The sequence below is a fragment of the Syngnathus typhle genome, linkage group LG15 (genome assembly GCF_033458585.1).
Source record: "Syngnathus typhle isolate RoL2023-S1 ecotype Sweden linkage group LG15, RoL_Styp_1.0, whole genome shotgun sequence".
NCBI classification, from domain to species: domain Eukaryota; kingdom Metazoa; phylum Chordata; class Actinopteri; order Syngnathiformes; family Syngnathidae; genus Syngnathus; species Syngnathus typhle.
In genome coordinates this window covers 6,782,661-6,804,172 of record NC_083752.1, presented here as the reverse complement: position 1 = coordinate 6,804,172, position 21,512 = coordinate 6,782,661, and the positions used below count along the sequence as shown (strand labels likewise).

Below are 21,512 nucleotides of genomic sequence, written 5' to 3'. Positions count from 1 at the left end.
TCATCTTGGGGTTGTTCGTGCACTATTCAATTTTTAGCGTCTCCGAGCTTGACACCTGTAGTTTGGGGGGGGGGGGGCGGGGGGCTCTCAACTGACACATACAAGATGGCGGACGCGCTTACGCATCTCATCAAAGGGCCAAGTCCATAGGCCAACCATTCCAACAAAATGTGAATGAAATATTTACACATAAAAAAATGTATACATAACCTTGAAGATAATAACGCAACTGTTTTCCATTGGTCGTAAATGTTCCGTTCATGACGCTACCAGTCCAACGTGTTCTTATTGGACCGGTCCGTTAGGTAGGCGGGGCCCGTGCTTGATTGATGATAAAAGATTTACGTTGCGTGGATCACGGCGGGGGAGAGTGGATGACTCACTCGGTCCGCTCCGCTGCGATGTTTCACCCCGCAACAGCTCGGCCAGCAGTGCGGTGGCACGCCGGCGGAGCAGCGTCACTGACTCCACCAAGTCCAACTCCCCCTTACAACATCTTTAACATCTGACCCCTAACATACAACACTTCTGCTCGGACACTTTGAGTGGCCTCCAAGTTGCGAGAACGTGCGTCATGATTTGCCGTAAATGTTCGTGACGCCCGATTGCCATGGAAACGGTGCTGCGGTGCTGAGGAGGGGATAACTGTGCGTGGTGGCAGCGTTTTAACCTCTTTTAAAAGAGGTCCGATAAACCAGTTGGATATATCCTAAAGTCTTTTGTTTTGCCTTTCTGTGGCTCCACATTCGATCTTAATTTATCAGGTTAAAAAAAGAGAGGTAAGTTTCTTTTACTCAGTCATGTTTCTCCATATTCTGTCAACTTACTCTAAAAATAGCGGGCTTTCAAGTCCTCACTAAAATAACAATAGTGAAATATAAAAAAAAAAAAACTCGCATGTTTCATCTATATATAGTGCATCATTGTCTTTATTTTTATTGTATAGTTGCACTTTATTTTAACCTCTAATTTGCCATTGAATGCAGTTTCTTCATTGAGCAGCTGTATGACTCATGGTGTACATTAAAAAAAAAAAAAAAATTGGCAGGGAGGGAGAGCGAAGTCCTGCTGCAGGACCCAACTGATTTAAACCCTTATCATTCACTAATAGCATGGGCAACTCATTAATGCCCATTAAAAAAAAAAGAAAAAAAAAAGAAAATATATTATTAGTGGCGCTGTGCTGTTTGGCCACAAAATCTTCAGGCTGTAAGTGTGTCACATGACTTGGACTAGTCCGACATACATCATCAACACAGCACAATTTTCTAGAACCTACTTATGATATCACTTTATTAATTTTACTTTTATTTGGATGTAATAAATAAACTACATTCAGCCTGTAGCGCTCATAAAATGGATGACGATTGTGTTTACGTCAGCAGAAAAAGGAGTCAAATGATTTTTAAGGTTACATTTGCCAATGATGACAGAAACCGGTCACATTTGCTGCTACTTCATCAAGTATCTATTTTACTTTGTCACCAACAGCAATTATCTTTGTGACCTTGTCATTAAAATACATAAATTATTGCAATATTCTATATTAAAAGCACACATTCCTTTTGTGCCCCTTTCTTGTTTTCTTGTTGATTGCTGAAAATTGGCCTTGAAGAATGAACAAGTGAGCGAATGAGTGAGTGAGTCATTGCACAACTAATGAAGCCTCAATACAATGCAATGCAATGCAATGCTCTTGCCTCATAACAGCAGGAATAAAAGCACCTCATTATCCACAGATGCCCTCAAGTGTGTAAAGCACATCACATGGTTAGATTCATCACCGCCACATCACAGGAGAAGTGCTCAGATAGGACCAGCATGGACAACATTCACCATCTTACCTCTTACGTATTGCCGGCAAAATGTCTGGATCATATCAAGGAGCCAATGTATCATGGGCGATATTGTTCTGTTTTCAGCTTGGGAGCAGGAGAGTAAAAGTTCGAAAATGAAACGTGAGAGATATTAGTCTTCATCCTTGAGCAAGGCATATTTGTATAAATAAAAAGTATTTATTACATGATTTAAAAAAAAGAAGAAGATTTTTCATTGATTTAATCTTGTGGCCTTTTAAATAGTTTGAAAGATAGGATAGAAAGTTTACACACCCCTGTTCAAACGTCAGGTTTTTGTGATATTAAAAAATGAAACCAAGATCATTTGAAAAGATTTCCACTAACAATGTTACCTAAAATCTGAAAAACTCAATTAAAAAAACACGGACGCCTTACGGACACATCTTGGCCATGTTTTCAAAAGATATGTTGGCTTGAACACAAAATTACTCATCAACTGATCAGCTATTCAAGGCTAAATTAAATCAAGTACAGAATCATTTTTTTTAAGGTTGAGAGGATGTTGCCACCTAGTGGTTGTTTTCTATAGTTTTCCCCTGTATCAAATAGCATGTCGGCCTCACAGTTTGCATGTTCTCTCTTTCCTATCAGTCCAAATGTATGACAACATCACCTGTGACATGTAACGGAATATTTTTTCCTCTACTCACAGGCAAGTATGACAGAGCCTCCAATCGAGAAGCGATTCCACCATTTGACGATGGAGCAACTCCAAGCTCTGGATAAAGTCCTAACTGAGGTCATTCCCATCCACGGGCGAGGGAATTTTCCCACACTGCAGGTGAGTGCCAAAGACATCATCCGCTTGGTCAAGGATCGACTTGTAGAAAGAAACATCCGGGTTAAGGATATACGTCTGAATGGAGCCGCGGCCAGCCACATCCTGGTGAGGGACAATGGCCTGGACGTCAGGGACTTAGACATTATTTTTGGAGTGGAGTTACCTAGGCAGGAGGACTTCCAGGTGATCAAGGAGGTGGTGCTGGGCAGCCTGAGAGACCTCCTCCCATGTGGAGTTAACAGACACAAGATCACCTGCCTCACCATGAAAGAAGCTTACGTACCAAAGATGGTGAAAGTCTTCAACGAGCACGACAGATGGAGCCTCATCTCTCTGTCCAACAACAGAGCCAAAACGGTGGGCCTGAGATTCGTCAGCGCCCTCCGTCGGCAGTTTGAATTTAGCGTTGACTCCTTCCAGATCATCCTGGACCGCATGCTGGAGTCCTACTGGGAGAGTGACAGGAAACACGCAAGCAAGGTGTTCTCAGATGATCAGAAACTGATCTCAAAAGGCAGCGAGAGGGGAAACAAAGAGGGAGCGCAATCAGGCGTCACGCAGGTTAACTCCAACATGGCTTCCAGTGGACAGACTGGGCGTCGGAGTGAAGCTGTTGAGGAGAAAGATCTTGCAGGGACTGAAAAATGTGAGGAACAAGAGTTAGCATCTGAGGATGTTCATTTCAAGCAGGAAGAGCAGGAAATAGACACACGCTCACAAGAGAACATTGTTCTTGAGCAAAGTGATGAGAAGGAAGACTTTTCAAAGGGATCTCCTGTGGTCTCATCTCCAACGTCTGCATGTTTAAAGCTGCAAGATGAGGCTTCTCATTCTCGTACCTCCATCACAGCATTGGTCAGTAAATCATCCATGCAGGATTGTGTCCAAGTGGAATCCGCCAGCCCCAACCTCCAAGAGTCCCATCACGAGTTCTCTTCACCTCCCCCGGCCAAGAAAACCTGCAGCATGTCCCCAGAGGTTGTACCAGACTACTGCCCATCGCCCAAACTGCAAAGAAAAATGTCCCGCAAGATGATCTGCAGTCCTGAAAAATGGTCTCTGCTGACAGACGTGTCAGATATGACCACTCAGCTGTTCGCACCCATCGAGATACCCCCTCAGATGAAGTCTCCTTCGGAAGACGGGGCTCATGGAACAGCTTCATCCCAGAGGAGCGCAACAAATGTTTCAGGACTCCAGGTTGGACCTGAGACCAATCAGGCTCCTGATACAACCGTGAGGCCCAAACATTCCAGGAAGCCTCCAGATTACGACACTGGAGGCCACACACATGAGGTGAATGTAGGATTGACTCAGGATGAGACTCCCCCACTCAGCTGTGGATTGAGCTCGTGGGGGTCCTCGGTGACTGTGGAGGCAGAGTGCATGTATGGTGACTTCAACCAGGCCGTGGAGCACCTACGGCATCGCCTCATTGCCACACACCACCCCGAGGAGATCCGAGGAGGGGGGCTGCTGAAATACAGCCACCTCCTAGTGAGGAACTTCCGTCCAGCCAGCGAGACGGAGATCAAGTCTTTGGAAAGGTACATGTGCTCGCGCTTCTTCATCGACTTTTCCGATGTGAAGGAGCAGCAGCGCAAGATCGAAGCCTACCTGCACTGCCACTTCACGGGCAGCGAGGAGAGCGCCAAATACGACTATCTGATGACTCTGTGGCGCGTCATCGACGAAAGCACCGTGTGCCTGATGGGCCACGAGAGGAGGCAGACGCTTAACATGATCACAGTCCTGGCTCTGAAGGTACTGGGGGAGCAAAACGCCATACCCAACACCGCCAACGTCACCTGCTTTTACCAACCGGCCCCTTACATGAGCGAGCCCATCTACAGCAGCTACTTCATCGCGCAGGCCCAACCCTCGCTCGTCTACCATCCCTACCCGCTCCACGTCCACATGCAAAGCGGCCTGGTGTAGCCACGGCGTTGTGCCCTTTGGGAGGCGGGAAGGCAGATTTCAGCACGTTCTAGCACAGGCACTCGTGCAAGTTTTGAAACCATGAGGCACCCTCCCCCCCGACCCCCTGGGCACAGCGTCCTTTAATGCGTTCCACCCAGGTCAGGATTGAACGGGGTCCAAAGGCAAAGCATGCGAGCCTTTCACTTTGTCGACTTTTGGAAGGGAAAGAATTGCAAAGTGGATTCTGGACACACACAGACCGCTGAGGAGGTTAGTGTGCAGTGGAAAATTCTTATGATCATCTCATACAAACTAGTTCCGATGAAGTCAGGACATTACGTAAACCCCATAACACGATTATTCACAAATCCTTTTTCAAACTATATTCGATTGAATACGCCACAGTAATATAAATCACACGTGTACTTTTCATCGTTGATTTACAAAAACAGCTTGAAATGTGGACTCGTCTGGATTGGTGCAAACTTGCATCATGGGATATATTTGATTTTGTAGCGGCCATCATATACATTTCAAGATATATCAGGCGTAATCTCACGCATTCAAAATTGTGATTCCACTAAAATGGGCATAGGAGGCAATTCCGAACACAGCCCATAGCTGTTTAGTGAAATGTCATGTGGTTTGACTCTAAGCATGTGACGTAATTCGCCGAGTGTGTAGAATTGTACCAATTGTTATGTGTGAAAATTAAGGGAATGTACTGAACGTTTGCAAACCTGATAGTTGTTCTATAAATAAGTGTAAGTCTAACTGTTTTATATAACGTGTCAGTAATTGACTAAGAAGGTTTCAATGATTGTTACTGCCCTGGTTTTGGCATGACGTTGCATCCTCATTATGGCACTGTGACTTTAATTTTTATTTTCAAAGGTAATTGTTGTTTGATTGTAATGAAATGAGTTACATGGCAATGCTTCATTCAGGAGGTCAAAACAATGTGATTAGGTTTTAGTGTGTGTGTGTGACAAACTAAGCAATTTGTTTGTAGTGGATTTAGAATGCATCGCTTGTTAGGATTGTGTAAACTTGTTGAAGTGGGCTATGATATTGTGTTTAGATGTGCACAGATATTTGTGTACACTTACTGGCCATAACATTAGGTAGACGTGAAGGTATTCATTGAGCACTATGTTTATTAGAGTGCATAATTATGCTATATTATATTGACACAAAAAAAATTGGGACTGGTTGCTGCTGGATAGAATGTAATCCGCTCCCCAAAACTCAAATGCATGAATTGGATGTCACATAAATAAGTGTAAGAGAAGTACTAATATCTTTCTTTCATTTTATTTGCATTATATAATCATGTATGTTGTATCTAATGTTGTGGCTGGTGTGTTGATGACTATACAGTATATGTTTGAAAACTTGATAATTCAAGCACAATAATTCACATGTTATCTGAGGCTGAAGCACAACTTCAATGCACAGAGTAGGTATAAAAAGTCTACACACCCCTGTCCAAATGATAGGTGATTGTGATATGAAATGAGACCACGATCAAACACAATATGCTACCATTTCGACTGAATAACCACATGTAAAAATTTGTAGGTAGACTCTTCCTGACATTTGAACAGGGGTGTGGATAATTTTTTTTCATAGCCACTGTTGATAGCGGTTGTGTTGTTCTGCTTGTGATTATCAGATGCGATATTGAATTAATAATGGGTGTTTTCCAACTGATTGTATCTGTTGTGGTGTTTCCCCAAAATGAACGTACAGTACTCCTGTCATGATATATCAGTGTTGAGCTTATCCTGTGATGCATGGTGATGAGTAAAAATAGCAGTCTTGAGTTCTCTCTTTTGTTCTTCACTGTTAAGGTTAAAATATGAAATAATTGCAATCATTATCATCAAATAAAAACGACAAATTACATATATTGAGTTGCACAGCTCTCGGTACACCCACGATTCTTGTGGAGCATTGACGAATGAAATCTGTTCATTAGAATTAGCCCGAGCCTAGATGAGAAGAATGCAGACATATGAAAAAAAAAAAAAAAAAAAGATTTAAATTGAGATTGACAAGGTCACATTTTTTACTTTGTTTGCTGATCAAGTACGTAAAAAAATGTCATGCGTCAAAAGTGACCATTTCAGTCCATGTATGGACTGATTCTGCAGTTTACAGGTGTGGCACAGCGCCGTGCGTCACAGCTCAGCCTTGTTTGCGCCAGCTCTGACTCAGTCCGCCTTTCAACGCATTAATGCACTCTGCCAAAGCCGAACATTCAGACAGACATATGTAACAGTTCTTGTTCAGCTGAAACTTCAGAGGCCTTGCCTTAAACGCATGCATAACAAGGTTGCCGGGAAATAGGAATCAAATTTATATGTAAATTTCCTTACAATGTGAACGTTTTAAAAGCAGGGCACTTGTGTCATCACTGAGGCTTCGTCACGCCTGACCCTGCTGGATTGCTTGTAAGATAAATCTTTGCGAAAATGCAAATACCTTTCAATCTAAAATAGAAAAATAATTTGTTGCCCAGTTGGTTGTGATGCAATAAATATATTAGCAATTGGCACACACAAAAATTAAAAGGAAGTCCGGCAAGAATAATAAAAATGGCAACAATAGAGAACAAAAACCATTGTAATATGTTTTTCACTTTAATTAGAAAAAAATTGAACAATGTGTATATATAAAAAAAAAAAAATTCACAAAGTTTTTTTTTTCCACCCACGGTAGAATGATACACATTGACTGTTTTGATGCTTAAGAGATCAGATGTTAAAGATAATCATTTTGTTCACACGGATTAATGCGTCTGCTTACAGCATCCAATTATGTTGTCCGTAAAAGGAAAAAAAAAAAACTTGTTCAGAGTTGTCTGATTTGATTTCCCACCTCATGATGGCACAACGTAAACAGTGGACACATTGCAAATCCAGTTAGACAAATAAGAACTAGTTATTAGCTACATATCCAAAAGATGAGAAATAGGGTGCTCAAGCAATTTGTACACAATTTTCAACCTATTACCTTTCTCTATTATTATCATTGCTAAGCTGCCACATGGAGAAGACAAAATGTGCAAAATATGTCATGTTCCTCAATGCATGACACAGCAACCAAAGTCAAATAGAATCAAAAACTATCACCGTGAAAGATGGTTGGGATACAAAGTCAGCCTTCATAACGGCATCTATCCAGGAACAATAAGATGCATATTAAAAACAAACCAAAAAAAAACAAAAAAAAACACAATGTCATTAAAGGGAAGCAAGGGAAGACGTCTTATGTACAGTTTGCGGAAATCGTGAGGCAGCTGGATGACTGAATCATTCTCTCTGGTTTCATGAAAGGTCGAGGAAAAACAACCAGCTAGTTAAAAGGTTATCCAGACGGCAAGAGGGACTGGGAAGAAACGAGCACCATGTTTTCACATCCCTGCTTCCTTTCTTTCTTTGGTGGCCAGTGACGAGACAAGCAGCAGGGAGGACTAGTATTGAAGGCGTGATGAGGAGGAGATGAAGAGTGGTAAGGCCGAGGTGATGAGTCCCAGGTAAGGAGAAGGGCCAAGATGACCAGCAGCGATTGGCCGGGGTGACAAAAACCCCATGGCGACATATTGTAGCACCGTCGTAAAAAGTGAGAAACCCCCTCCCCCCACAAACATCGTCCGTTATTTATACATATATATTTATTATTTACACACCTGTACAAAAAAGAAAGGAAAAGAAATCCCTGCAGTGTAGTTGCTAGTGTTATTGAGGTTCAGTGGCCCCAGCCCATGAGTTGGCTGACGCGAGCTTTCTCAGTCATGCGGCGCACCCGTCCCGAACGCGACCTGCCCAGGTTGAGGGGGTCGTCATCCTTGGAGCTTTGAGCGTCGTCTTCCGACTCGTCCCGGTACGTGACTGTCCTGCGGCCTTGCCGGCGAGTGTTCACCTGATGAGGCTTGTTGTACGAGCTGCTTGCTGAGCCTTTGGCAGCGGCTTCAAACGACGCTGTTGTTGACGTGCTATCATCTTCCCCCTCTTCATCTGCTTCCTCCTCTTCCAGCTCCTCCTCTTCTTCCTGTACCCCATGACTTATATTTTCTACTATTTGCTGCTGCTGTTGCCCCTCCGCCTCCTCCTCCTCGTCTTCCTCTTCTTCCTTCTCCTCTTCTTCTTCTTCTTCCTCCTCCTCCTCTTCCTCTTCTTCCTCCTCCTCCTCCTCTTCTTCTTCCTCCTCCTCTTCAACCTCAACAAGCTGCTGCACCCGTGCTTTCTTAGCACCCTTCATTATGTCCTCTCCTGCTTTAAATTTCCGCTTCCCTGAGGTGACCGTCTTGTCCTTCAAAGAGATCCGTAGCGACAGGCTGGGTGCTTTGCTGTAGTCGTGATCGCCGCCTTCCACGTAGTTCTCCGCCTCGCAGTCCGAGCTGCTCTCACTGTCGGATGAAGAGGAGGAGGAGGAAGACGACGGCGACGACGACGTGGAAGACGACTCGGACGAGGAACTGTTGGACTCGTCGTCAGTCTGAGCTACGGCCGTGCCATGCTGCGGCTTGGAGACACGTCTCGGCTGCAGCTGGAGTCCTAATACACACAGTGCTGCGTTGTCAAGAGTCGACGCCGAGACTATCAACAATGGACGACCACTGTGTTCACTCGCCATACAATCACCCATGTTAACCGCGACTGAATCCATTTTGAAATCTACTGTGTCTATGTTTCAAACGATTGAAAAAATGTACAAAATTCATCTAACGATGGATTGTGATACTGTACCCAAAGCAGGTATATACTTCTTAAATTATAACTACATATTACGTGTAAAAACTAAAATATTTTCATGATTTGTATTGTTTAACTTCTCATATTGAGTAACAGAAATACATTCATGTAATGTTTGTTACAATGTTTCTACTGAATCCCATACTAGTCAATTATGTCATAACAGTTTTTATGTTATTATGTCATAGTAACATTCTGTTATGAGGTTTTGTATTTATTACTATTCAATGACATCTAGGAAATAAAGAAATCAGTCGGTTCTCCAGCCTTGCTGGCTCCATCCAAAACATCCACTCATTAAATCGCCTTGCCAAATGAATGTAGTATCTACCTGACTTCCTGGTCGGAGTTGCTTGGTTGCGCTTGGTTCGGTGCAGCTGTTGGTTTCCGTTGTCGCTGCTTGTCCCTGAACTTGGAGAGGAAGGCTGAACATCGCAATCCTCCTCCTCCTGCTCCTCTTCTTCTTGCTGTGCTACATTTCTGCTTTGTTGAGCTAAAGAAACACAATTGTCAATCAGCACAATGAAATATATTGCATTTGATCAAAAGTCACAAGTCATCCAATTCTTCTTGTAAATCCATCCAGTTTCTATAATCCATCCAGTTTCGATAATCCTTGTCCTCACTACCCTTGTCCTCACGACCCTCACTAGGATGGCAGAAGAATTACCTTTAGGGGAAAGATGAGGAACAGCCTGTATTGATCCCATCCTAATGTCAAGGTACAAGTAGGTAATGATTCACAAATACTGTAGTGTAGATGTTTTAATGAACCAAACATGTATGTTTTGGAATTTAGAAGGAAGCCAGAGGGCTGACAGAATTCCACACTGAAGTCCGGAGCCGAGATTCAAATCCCCTAATTTTAGAATTCTGAGGCAGACGTGCTAAGCACTCACGCATCGTGCGACCCTGTTTGTAAATACAATAAAACTTAATTTATACCTCTATGTGGTCTCTGAGAGTCATTCTTCATTGAGGTCTTGGATTTTTTGGAGTGTGACGCCGTATCGGACTTGTGCTTCTTTTTAGAGCTGGACATGTGCAAACAAAAAAACAAGGTAACATTTAGAGAACTCAGTTGGAACCAAACTGTGACAAATATAAGATTGAGAAAAATCTGAACGGTTGAAATGTTATTTTTAAATGACCCAAACTTCAATATGCAAGTGAAAAAAGGTGCTTTGTCAAGTTTGATTTTTTTTTTCCCCTACACGATGTAAAACACCAATTAACATTTATATTAAACACTTAACTGTGAATATGTGCATATTGAGAGGAGGCTAACTGTACCTCATAGTTGGCGAGCTACCTCCGTTGTGCAACTGATTCCTATAAGTCTCTCTTTGACGAGCCCGCCGTTCATTCTGAATGGCTGACTTGTGATCAGAGATGATGGAGATGATGCTCTTTTCAAAAAAGGCCGACAAGCTGAGTGTCATTGTGTAGATCTAAACAGAAAAGAAAGAATATTCAGGATGTCAGACTTGACGCAGTGTGGAAGCAAGTTTAGTGCCATACCTGGGATTTCTTGTTTGGTGTGTACGCTTTGGAGTTGCTAAAAATGAGGCGGACATCTTTGGCGAACTCCATTGGGTTCTCATAATTGCCGGCGATCAGCGTCTCTGACACAGTACCCAGATCCATGGGTGTGTCAATGATGTCTCGATAGTCCTGAACAAAAGCAGGACAGAGATTAGTACAGTTCAGTTTGTCGACAGTGTAACATTTTAAGATGTTATCTCTATGAGCACGATGTGAAGTGTTTATCTGGATGAACCAGATGTTCTTGCTGATTATTTTTACCGGATACTCAAAGAGATCAACCGGTTGCCTGAACGGCTGAGAATCGTGGGAGGAGATCATTTTACGCAGCAGCTCTCGACATTGGCCTCGCCATGCTCCGACGTCCAAGACCACCCCGCGCTTGTTTGAGTTACTTTCCTGGAAGTCAGAAAAAAGCCCACTGTGACCGATTCTAGGAATACAGATGGTGTTTTGAAGCCTCGGCTGTGTAAGGATTAAGATGAATTGCTGTGACAGGCGCCGCTGCGTCTCTCACCCAATGTCCTGAAGATGTCCCCGGAGTGTCTGAGTCCACATCCACCTCTCTTGTCTGCAGGGGAGCCAATAGAAGCCCCAATTAAAATTTAAACACAAAATAAAAAATTTGACACCCGTGCAACCGTCTTACCTCATCTTCTCCACTGCTGAGCTCAGATTTCAGCCTATGATAAAGGTTCAAAATATCTGTACAGCTTTGGTCTCTGGAACCAAGGAAGAGGTAAATGGTTAAGCCAATATCAGGTCAATTAATTCAATCATTTGGCCACATACAAAAAACTCTGTGTACTATCAATTTCTTCTGTTGCTTCTTTGGGTAGCAAACAAGCAAGGCAAACTCATGTGAATGCATTACCCGATGAAGTGGAGAAGAACGTCTGTCACCACTTTGGCCGCAGCGACAATTGGGCTCTGGGGTTCGTTGAACGTGCGGGCGTTGTGTTCAATGTAGCGTACCTCCCACATTAGAGCAGAGATCCGCCTGAAATTGAAAAATGCAACATTACGTAAGCACGGTCGAATCAGAGTTTGGCTGAGTGTGCTCCGCCCAACCTGTAGAAATGGTTCTCCAGGCGTTTGTGGATTGTGCTGAAGTCCGTGGGGTAGGCCACCACAGTGCAGTACAGAGGGTACTCTTCAAGGTTTACAGGCGAAGCAAAGGGCTTAGCTACATCTGTGGAAAGAGATCAAACATTACCACACGTTGAAAGTTGATATCCTGCGTTATAATTAATCCACCAATTTGTAATACTGACCAAGTGTAAGCAGCTGATTAATGCCATGGATGATTCTGTTGCACTCTTCATCTCGTGTATGCGCCCCCCACTCTCCTTCCTGAGGCTTGTAAAGCAGCGCTTCGAGCTCCTCCTCTGCCACCTCCACGCCGCCACCCACCTGGTCGGGTAATAAAGCTGAAGGGCAGAAAGTGTCAAAATCGTTGTCGTCGTGTGAGCCTGACTGAACAGAGATTCATCAAACGAAGAAATATGTGCCTCGGATCAGTAGGGTTGGAAACATTGGCTTGATTCGACAAATCTATTTTCTTTAATACTACTAACCTCCCTCGGGAATAGGTTCCATGTCCCAAGGACTCAATTTCTCCTGCTCACCATTGTCCCACCTAACACATAAAACATATTTGACTGAAATGTAGGAGGAGGGGGGGGGGGGGGGGGAACCCCAAAAAAACCCATCTCGATTGTGTTGGGAGAAAAATATCAGCCACAATATAGAAGCCCTTACTTGACTGCAAAACACTGAAACAGGCTGTCTGGATAATCCAACTGCAAAGGCTCCTGGTCCTCCACCAAGCCAAACCACCAAGCGTCATCGATGATGCTGCGGAATCTCATGCCTGTAGTAAGCAAAAGAGAAAGAAATGTTCATCAACAGCTCCACGTATATGAACTCACCCAAAGGAAAGCTGCACACTGTCTTACCTGGTTGCCAGTTGTGATCTTTGGCCTCATTGTAGAACTGCTGTAGTACAAGGAAATCTATGACATCAGGCATGTCGTGGTATCTTTGAAGAAAAAACAAATGAAAGACTGAATACAAGATTTGAGTTATTGGGATTCATAACTGAGCTTGTATGAAGACACACTTTAGGGAGAATGAGTCATTCGTCATCTTTCCTGAGACTGGGTCTAAGAAAGCCAGTTTGAGGCAGCAGAGAGTCGGCGGTCCCACTTCATATTTAATTCCGACAACCTTCACAGATTCCTGGTCCTGTATTGGGTCACAAGTAGATAGACAAAGAAACTAGATCAATTAATTGCTAGTGCTGGTTGTGCCAACCAGTGTAGCACACAATATTTCAATTAAAAAAAAAAAACACACACCAAATAAGGGCTTCTTTCAAAGCACAATATCAATTTGTTCAATGGGGAGTCTCACCCGGAGTTGGAGTTTGTTCCATGGTTGTTTCTGAGGGTTGATACTGTAGGCTTTGGCCCTACGGACCGCCCGAACATAGGCCTGGTGGCCCTGTTTGAAGTAGATGAGCTGAAGGATGACAAAAGTGATATAGTCAACCAAAGGAAAAGCGATACAAACTGCAGATTGCCAATATTTTGTGTGTTTAGCATCTTTTTGGATGGGAGACTCTATTTGACAGTTTTTCCAATTTTATTTCATTCCAAATATGACAGTCAATGTTTAACTTTTTTTATCAGCAGACTTAGTGAAACAGTGCAATCCAAATATAAGTCATTTGTGTAGTATGTAAATTAAAGGAAAAAGCGCGCTTCTACCTCATCTCCCATTTGCGGAACAAATGGTGAGCGATGTGGGATGGTCTCCATGATCCATGAGGGTGGCATCCACGCCAATGCATCAAGTCCTCCCAGAGAGGTTGGGGGTTTCTGAGAATATAAACCGTGTTAAGGTATAGGCGAGACAAAGAACATTGATACTGAACAGATATCAAGCAAAGTTCTCCACAGACGGCAACAGTTGCTGTAGGCGGGCGCAACTCACCTGTTTGGTCTCTTTGGGTTTTTTCTTCTTCTCGTTGCTTTCCCTTTTCTTTTCCTCCTTTGCATTCTCATTACCTTCCTCCTCCTCCTCGGAGCTGCTGTAACCCGAGGGGTGGAGGAGCCTCCTGGTTGATCGCTTAGGGGGCTGGAGGTTAATCCCAGCATCGGCAGTCCAATCAGAGTACTCACTGGAGGAATCACTGGAAGCGAAGGACAGTGTGTTAGGTAGATAGTAAGAAATGGATCAGCAACAGTTAAAAATGCTCACCTGGAGCTGCTCTCACTCTGCCACTGTGCTTCACTTTCAGATGACACACTGCTGGCCTCTCCATGCTCTGCTCCCTGCTAAAATCACAAAGCATCATCACTTCATCATTTTCAAAGATTGGGACAGTTTATTTCAATTTCCTTTGAATTTGTCATATTAAAACAATGGCATAATGATATTGTTTCGAGCTACATGACTTTTAAAACACTACAGATAGACATAATTGTTTTGGATGCAGGAAAGAAGACCAACTTCTTTTTCACTGTCAGAGTCCGCAGGGCTGTCAGAAGTACGTAAGGGACCGCCCCGGTTCCGTGGACGGCGTACTTGAGCTGAGCGTGTTTCATAAGTATGCCGCTGCTGTTTTTTCTTGGTCGGCCGTAAGGAGCGCAAGCGTGTGTTTAGGGGCTCTGTCTATAAAGCGCAGAAAAAAATACATGTTGACCTCAGGAAGTAATATTTTGTATTTGGAGTAAAACCAATTGTGGGTTAGTCTGTAAGACAAACCTTGGGCGGACATGTCATTGCTTTCTTTCTCCTTTCCGCATTGTATAGAAAACATTCCCGTTCACTCTTGGCTTGCCTGCTTTCCTCCATAACACTAAAGAAAAAAAAAATCGTCATTATTAAAGTTGCCACTCTTTTTTTTTGTGCAAAATTGGATGAAATTCCTTTCGGCTGTCTCACATAAATATTCCTTGTGGCAATTCATTGACCACGACTCTGCGGCTCCAGGCCAACAAGTCTCTCTCGGTGGCCACTTGACTGCGCAAGGCATTATGCTGCATTTGCCACACGCCGTCCACCTGCCCACTCCTGCGAGCACCCACATCTGGAGAAGAGTCTACCACCTCCACATCATCACCTGCCAAACAAAATTAAAACGATATGACATAAACTCGTGAAATGGTACATTGCATAACAGAAACCACATAGTGGTAATTACGGCAATGAGACAAACCTTCGGTTTCATCGGCCTGGGGTTCTGCATTCTGATGATCATCCTGCTGGTTCTGCATCTGCCTGATGAGGTTATCCAGAATGTTTTCTCCATTATCGGCATTTTGCTGGCCAAGAACTTGCTCGACCAATTCGCCTTCATCTTCGAGTACAAAATTAAATTCTCTCAGTTTTACTGCCAGAGATTATTAAATGGTGCATATCTGACAAACTGGTAAAAGAAGGCATGCATTACTGTTAGTCATGTATCCAAGTTGAGGTATTAGCTGATCGTCCTTGCAGTTTTCTCTTCCCGGTACCAGGCGCTGATAGCACGTAGGGTGTGGATTTCCGTCGACATCCACTAGGAAAGGTGGAGGCATAAGGTGGGGGGCTTGCTGCGTCTGCTCATCCAGGACGTAGTTGTTTGCGTCTCGGATAAGAGGCCGGTAATCCGTGTGGAAGAACATCTGGTCAGGAATCTGGAGGGGATGAAAACGGCTATCAGTGTTTTTAAAGGGCGTTCAAAAGCAGCTGTATCTTTGGTGGGACTTGGAGTTTTTGTGATTCAAGAATCGTGTGCAACAACTGCAATGGTGAGAAGAATGGGTGACATAGGAAACCACAACAATCCGGTACCTTCTCATACGGTGTGCTGCAACCGAAGCCAAAGATAAGCAAATGGCCATGCGAGTCAGTGCAGGCAAAATTCTGACCATCAGATGAGAACTTGCAGTCATAAATAGCCCCATGACCTTGACCTTCAATCTGGTGAAAAAAATAGAGATATGTAGAGCGTATATTTTTTCATAAGATGAGAAATAGCATCAATAAATCACTCAAACAATCAAGCCGCCGTTGCTGGATTACCATGTTGAAGAAATTGCGAATCTTCAATCCCTTGCTCAAGTCCCAAATGTAAACATTGCCATCGTGGCCGGCTGACAACATGATGCGCGAGTCAAATGGATGTGCCTCCAGTACAAACACCTCATCGTCATGACCCTGGAAAAGAAAGTTGTGTCTCATGATTTTGTTCTCACATGCCTCGTGTCTAAAATTCCCACTTAAAGCACTCACACATAAAACATGAAGCAGCTCTCCGGAAGTTGCATTCCACACTTTAAGATGATAGTTTGACACCGCTGTGATGACGGTGTGATCAGCGCGGTCCCAAGCTACCATGGTCACAATCAGCTTGGTTTTGTCATCTCCATTGATGACAGAGCTCCTGCAAGGAAAATGTTTGCATGCGTCACGCAACACTGAGTGACACGGTATGCATAATCCCAGCATGGGCACAAAGTTTTACCCTGGAAGCTTGGCAGCCATATCTAAAGCGATGCTCTTCCACTCTTGTTGTTGGTAATGCCAAATCCTTGCTGTGCCATCACGACTTCCACTCACGAACCTGAGGCTGCACACATGTATGCGTTAGAAACTCCCAAAAAAAAGAAGTAACAAAACACATGTCAAAGCAAAAGAAATCATGTCTCAGTTGATATAAACAACCAACAGATTCTTACCTGTCACCATTATTGCAAAACTGGACTACCACAACTTTATCCTACAAAAGCAAAATGGTGACACGTCAACGTGTTGTCCAATGATCAAGCAATGGAATCATGTAGCTTTGGTTTCTTACCGTGTGAGCGTCCAACTCCGAGACTTTCATGGGGGTCTCAGCACCAAGGTAGTAAACCCTGACCATGTGATCGCTTCCACCCGTAGCCATGAACATTCCACCTGTCAACAAAAAAACACATTTTCCACAACTCCAACATCAGCTTCAAAGGCGCGTCTGCGAATGGTCACTTTTTCGTAGGCAGGTACACTTACCACCACTGAAGGAAGAACTAGAGACCTGCACCCCTGGACGTGACCGCTCGACAAATTTAACTGGCTGCTCACTGTGGATTGTACACACACATTTCCACTAAAACCTCGGATTGCTGCCGTTTTTGGCAGTTGTCTCTAATACGTACTCAAATTTCATGCTGACGGAGTGCCACTTCCAGAAACACACCATGCCATCAGCACCTGTAGAGGACAGGAAGCGCGTCGCACCCCTGGCTGAAGGGCAGAACTAAAAGAAAAAGGTTGTTGGTTGGCTGCGATGCATTTTTTTTCTTCCAATTGTCAAAGGCACGCACATTGGACTCACCTGAATCGACGTGATTGAGGCAGCGTGCGCTTGCAGCACAGTGACTGGCGCACAGGTTCGCAAGCACCACACTCTAATGATTTTGTCACAGCTTGCCGAGGCAAGGAGAGAGTTCTCGTAGTTGACGGCCATATCGCAGATCTCAGCTGCGTGGCCACGAAGCGTTACCAGGAGCCGGCCATCATCTGTCGCCCAGATTTTCACAAGGCAGTCATCGGAACCCTAAAATGACATGACATTTGCCACGAATGCGATAGTTAATTTCCGCAGACAATCATTTCATCAATTTTTTTTTTTAGTAACATGTATACTTACTGTAAAAATTCGTCGACCGGTACGATCAAAGGCTACGCAGTAGACTGCAGATAGGTGGCCCAAGATACGTTTGTGTATCCTCATGTGTTGGTGAGTGAAAGATGGCAGCACCTGTCCAAAACGAACTGTGCCAGTGGTTTGCCGAGCACCCATGGTGGATACTTGAAATAAAGAATACACAAATGAGTTGCAGCATGTTGTTGCATTACCTTTTGTACTTAAGACAATTTCCAAGCGCCACCAAAACTACTCAGATCAGGAATCATAAAAACGTCAAAGCACATTCTTCATGTTATACATTTCTGCCACTCTTCCAACTAACGCCAACACTTTTAATTTGGTCATAAATGATACTGATGTTTCAAATTAAACCTATCACAAAGCCAGTTTAGTACTAAACAGATTTACATTGCTCAGATAATGGCATGTCAGAAAATCTAGCTATTTAATGCCAAGTAGATTTGCGCTCTAGAAATAGATAATCCAGTCAAATCCTAAGAACATTATAATGCAAAACAAAACAATGCTTAATGCTTAATTATATTGTGGTTATATGGAAGCCTGATGAGCAGCTCCAGAAAAATACGTTTGGGCAGTCATACACACCAACATTGGTGGAATATCCATTGTTGACTGGGGGTTCTGGTGGACGTCCTCTGTGAAGCGCAGCAACAGATGAGCCACTGCATACTTTGTGACTACAACCTAAATTGAACAAATTTGAGTTATAGAAATTGGACATTATAATGAGTACACTCCAAATTACACCAATGTAAACAATTGTTTTTACAAGCACACCTGTCTGTGCAATGTCCATAAAATCAGAATGATAATTACTTTTGGTGGTACGAAGCAAAGACTGTCTTCCCAGGCCCAGAAGCGTTTGGACACCAGGAACACTTGGTGGGATCTCCTTCTCTATGAGTGGGCCTATCCGCTTACAAACACGGAGTAGATAGTCTGCAGGAATGTGCTCATTCAAAATCATCTGCAAGAAGACACATTTTCCCCTTATTACAAATCATACTGTGTAACCCTGGATATAATCACTGTATTGATATCGGTGCATATTTATTTCTTTATTTATGTATAGAACGAGTCTTCCTCTTCCGTGCTTTAGCCTAGATACAACAGTTTTAAGAGAGGCTTGTAATAGTCACTCCCCCTCTTCCAGTTGGCTTTACATTTCTCAGCCAGAACGTTATTGGCTCTGAGGCTTTAGTGACAGCTACGTTCAACCAATCATGCCTCGGAAGAGTCCACCCCCCGACACAATAGCAAGCCATAGCTATTAATCAGCTGTCCGTTACTGAAATAAATGTACAAATCTAAATAACTTTCCAAATTAGACCGATGTAACACGTTTGCACGGTAGACTAAATAACAATAGCATCACGTATGTTTGCGATTAAAAATGTATTTTTTTCAATACGAATAAAAAAATACGTTTAAATCATTCACTCACCCAATCTTGGAAGGTCCGTTTATATTTATTTCCGTCCCAAGTCCATCGTTGTGGGATCAACTAAAGTTAAAACAAGTTGTTAGGAGACAGCGTGATGACAACGGCCTTCGTTCTAGACTCTTCGTTCGTTTATGGAACTTCAGGGAGAAAATAGCTGAACTATACCCTACAAAACGATCAAATAGGAGGGACGGGTCGGAGATCCCGAACAAAATAAAAGGCAGAAAGTCGGTGCTGAACCTACCTCATACTCCTCCAGCTCTTCGACCAGAATCTAACAACGGGCACACACGGATTCATCGTTAGCCGCTACCGCTTTGCTAGCCAATTTAAATCGGACAAATTGTACGACCGTTAACGGTAAATTGTGTCGAGTTACCTTGGCTGATTTTTGACAAGGTCCAGATTGCAGAAATCTGGCAATGAGGTAATACAATTCTGCAAAATAGAGAGCTATGTGTTAGCCTGCGCTGTTACCGTTGAGCCGCGCTAATGCTAAGGCAGATTTGGCTCGCACTCTGTTACTTAGCTCGCTAACTCAAAATTTCCAATTTTTCCAAATGTAATGAGTAAGTGAGTGGCACTCACCGCATTCCGCCTGTGAAAACTGTGTTCCTGCCATGGCTCGAAGGGGGCAGGCGGCATTAAAATTAACTGATGTTTTGGATCGCTCATTAGCCGCCGGGCTAGCTAGTAGCTTGTGGTGTGTAGCTAAAGAGGCTAACGGTAGTGAGTGGCCTCTTTCAAGTTGCTCCCTGAGCCAGCACCCGGGCCTTTGTGCTGGCGCTCTCTAGTGACGGGCAAGCGACATTGCACATTTGAAGATCATGACGACCAGGGACATTATCAAAGATATCTAACCTTTGTTTTATAAATACATTAAGGCAGAACTAAAATGCGAGGTTTAAATGTTGACATTTAACTTGGGCGAAACCAATAATTATTTTTGAGGCTAATATTTGGCAGAAAAAAATGTGACAGATTAATCAGCTGATAATGATGAACCGATTAATGGTAAAAGATTACATAAAAAAAATTAAATATTGCCTCAGCACTCTTATTGCTTTAAGCAAGCGTTACTCAGGTCACATCCATTATGGTGTGTTATTATAGCCGTCAAGCGAATTGACCGTTTAGGGTTGTGGTTATGTGAACATAACACCCTCTCTCTTCAGTGGACATAAAAAGGAAACTGTCTTGAATAGCACAGTGTGCTGCTGGTAATTGTGCTGGAGAGTGTATGTACTCACCAGGCACATCATTAAAAAACTCCAAACCTCCCTCCACACTCACCGGTGCAGCCAGAACTTCTCTGACATGTCAAAGCACGTACGCCTGAAGACCCCTCCAAGTGTCAGTTGGTATCTGGCACAGAGACGCGAGCGAAGACCTTCTGTGGATCGGCTCTGTTTTCCTAGAATGTTCCTCCGATTCCAGATTGGATTTCAGTGAGAGGCAAAGTCCACACCTTGTTATGATCCTCAAAGCATTCCAGAGTCCTTCTTTACAATGTGCCACTTGTTCATACACATGAGCTGTAGGCTGTGCATGTCAATTCCGTGCAGTGCAGTTTCATAGAACATCAGACTGATTCTACTCATATGTCCTTGAGTGCATAGTGGTGGAAAAAGTGTCACCACTAAAGTAAACAACATACGTGCTGATGGTTATCAGTGAAAGATATCTTAATTTATCCTGCTATCGCTGTTATATGGTCAATTGTAGGCACTACTGGTGAGTGTCCCTTGTGCAGGAAACAACACTCTAATAAACTTCAATGCACTGTGTGATGTTTTTTTTCCCATTAATCTGTTAGTGTAGCTTATATATGAACAAATGGACTCTGCATGCCCATTAAAAAGACTGAGTGCTTCTGTAGGTGCACACTGGCACCATAATATTTCTATTTCATTAGATATAGGTGTTTTTATACATGAGCACAATTTTCTGGGAGATACTGTAATGTGGCATTATATCAATGTCACTAGTAATTGGAAATATTACGGATGTGGAAACTTAATTAAGCCCGTTTTGTTTTGTGAATATGTTTTAGCCACACAAGTGTTTATTTATAATTCAAATGTACCCGAATACAATTTATGAATGAAATATTTAATTGATTCACTTTTGCTGTAGGTGTAGAAAACATTTATATTTTGTTGTTGTATTTTTATTTTCATTTTGAAAAGGAACCAATAAAATGCCTGATAAATAATGTATTAGTGTGTTTTTTTTTTTTTTTTACTGACACCACATTTTTTATTATATGTATTGGTATTATTACGATGGTTGAACCTGCTTGCACACAATTTTGGAAAAAGAAACCAATAAAAATGCTTGTTAAATTTCCATTTATTTTTTTCAACTATATTTTTACTTAATTTAAATGTCGATTATATTATGGTGTTTCTTGAGAGCTTTCGTTTTTAAGTGACTTGGTACGTTTTGCACAACAATTGCGGTATAGAAAATATGTTAGATCATATTTCATTTAACAAAT

General features: G+C 43.0%; 2 protein-coding genes across 3 annotated transcripts; one reads left to right on the top strand and one right to left on the bottom strand.

The window, feature by feature from the left end:
* Positions 1-2,533: 2,533 nt before the first annotated feature.
* LOC133168527 (terminal nucleotidyltransferase 5C-like) lies at positions 2,534-4,578 on the top strand. Its single transcript, XM_061300139.1, has 2 exons — positions 2,534-3,131; positions 4,008-4,578. The coding sequence occupies exons 1-2, from the start codon at positions 2,560-2,562 to the stop codon at positions 4,576-4,578; spliced, it is 1,143 nt and encodes a 380-aa protein (XP_061156123.1). The 5' UTR covers positions 2,534-2,559.
* Positions 4,579-7,184: 2,606 nt separating this feature from the next.
* Positions 7,185-21,222, bottom strand: brwd3 (bromodomain and WD repeat domain containing 3). Of its 2 annotated transcripts, none has more exons than XM_061299177.1 (40): positions 19,601-21,222; positions 19,392-19,450; positions 19,257-19,286; positions 19,013-19,072; positions 18,385-18,535; positions 18,154-18,252; positions 17,548-17,708; positions 17,233-17,454; positions 17,054-17,154; positions 16,908-16,978; positions 16,714-16,814; positions 16,595-16,635; positions 16,381-16,485; positions 16,149-16,299; positions 15,939-16,073; positions 15,708-15,836; positions 15,325-15,550; positions 15,091-15,231; positions 14,817-14,994; positions 14,637-14,730; positions 14,382-14,543; positions 14,130-14,203; positions 13,863-14,061; positions 13,637-13,747; positions 13,281-13,388; positions 12,988-13,112; positions 12,824-12,906; positions 12,627-12,738; positions 12,443-12,504; positions 12,140-12,295; positions 11,937-12,057; positions 11,740-11,865; positions 11,515-11,587; positions 11,383-11,436; positions 11,127-11,264; positions 10,842-10,994; positions 10,614-10,771; positions 10,266-10,354; positions 9,652-9,813; positions 7,185-9,122 (listed from the first exon to the last, which is right to left on the bottom strand). In XM_061299177.1, the coding sequence occupies exons 1-40, from the start codon at positions 19,632-19,634 to the stop codon at positions 8,314-8,316; spliced, it is 5,364 nt and encodes a 1,787-aa protein (XP_061155161.1). In that variant the 5' UTR covers positions 19,635-21,222; the 3' UTR covers positions 7,185-8,313. The 2 variants fall into 2 exon arrangements, with proteins under 2 accessions (XP_061155161.1, XP_061155160.1); XM_061299176.1 differs by having other exon boundaries at positions 14,130-14,206; positions 19,601-21,221.
* Between the last annotated feature and the right edge of the window lie 290 nt (positions 21,223-21,512).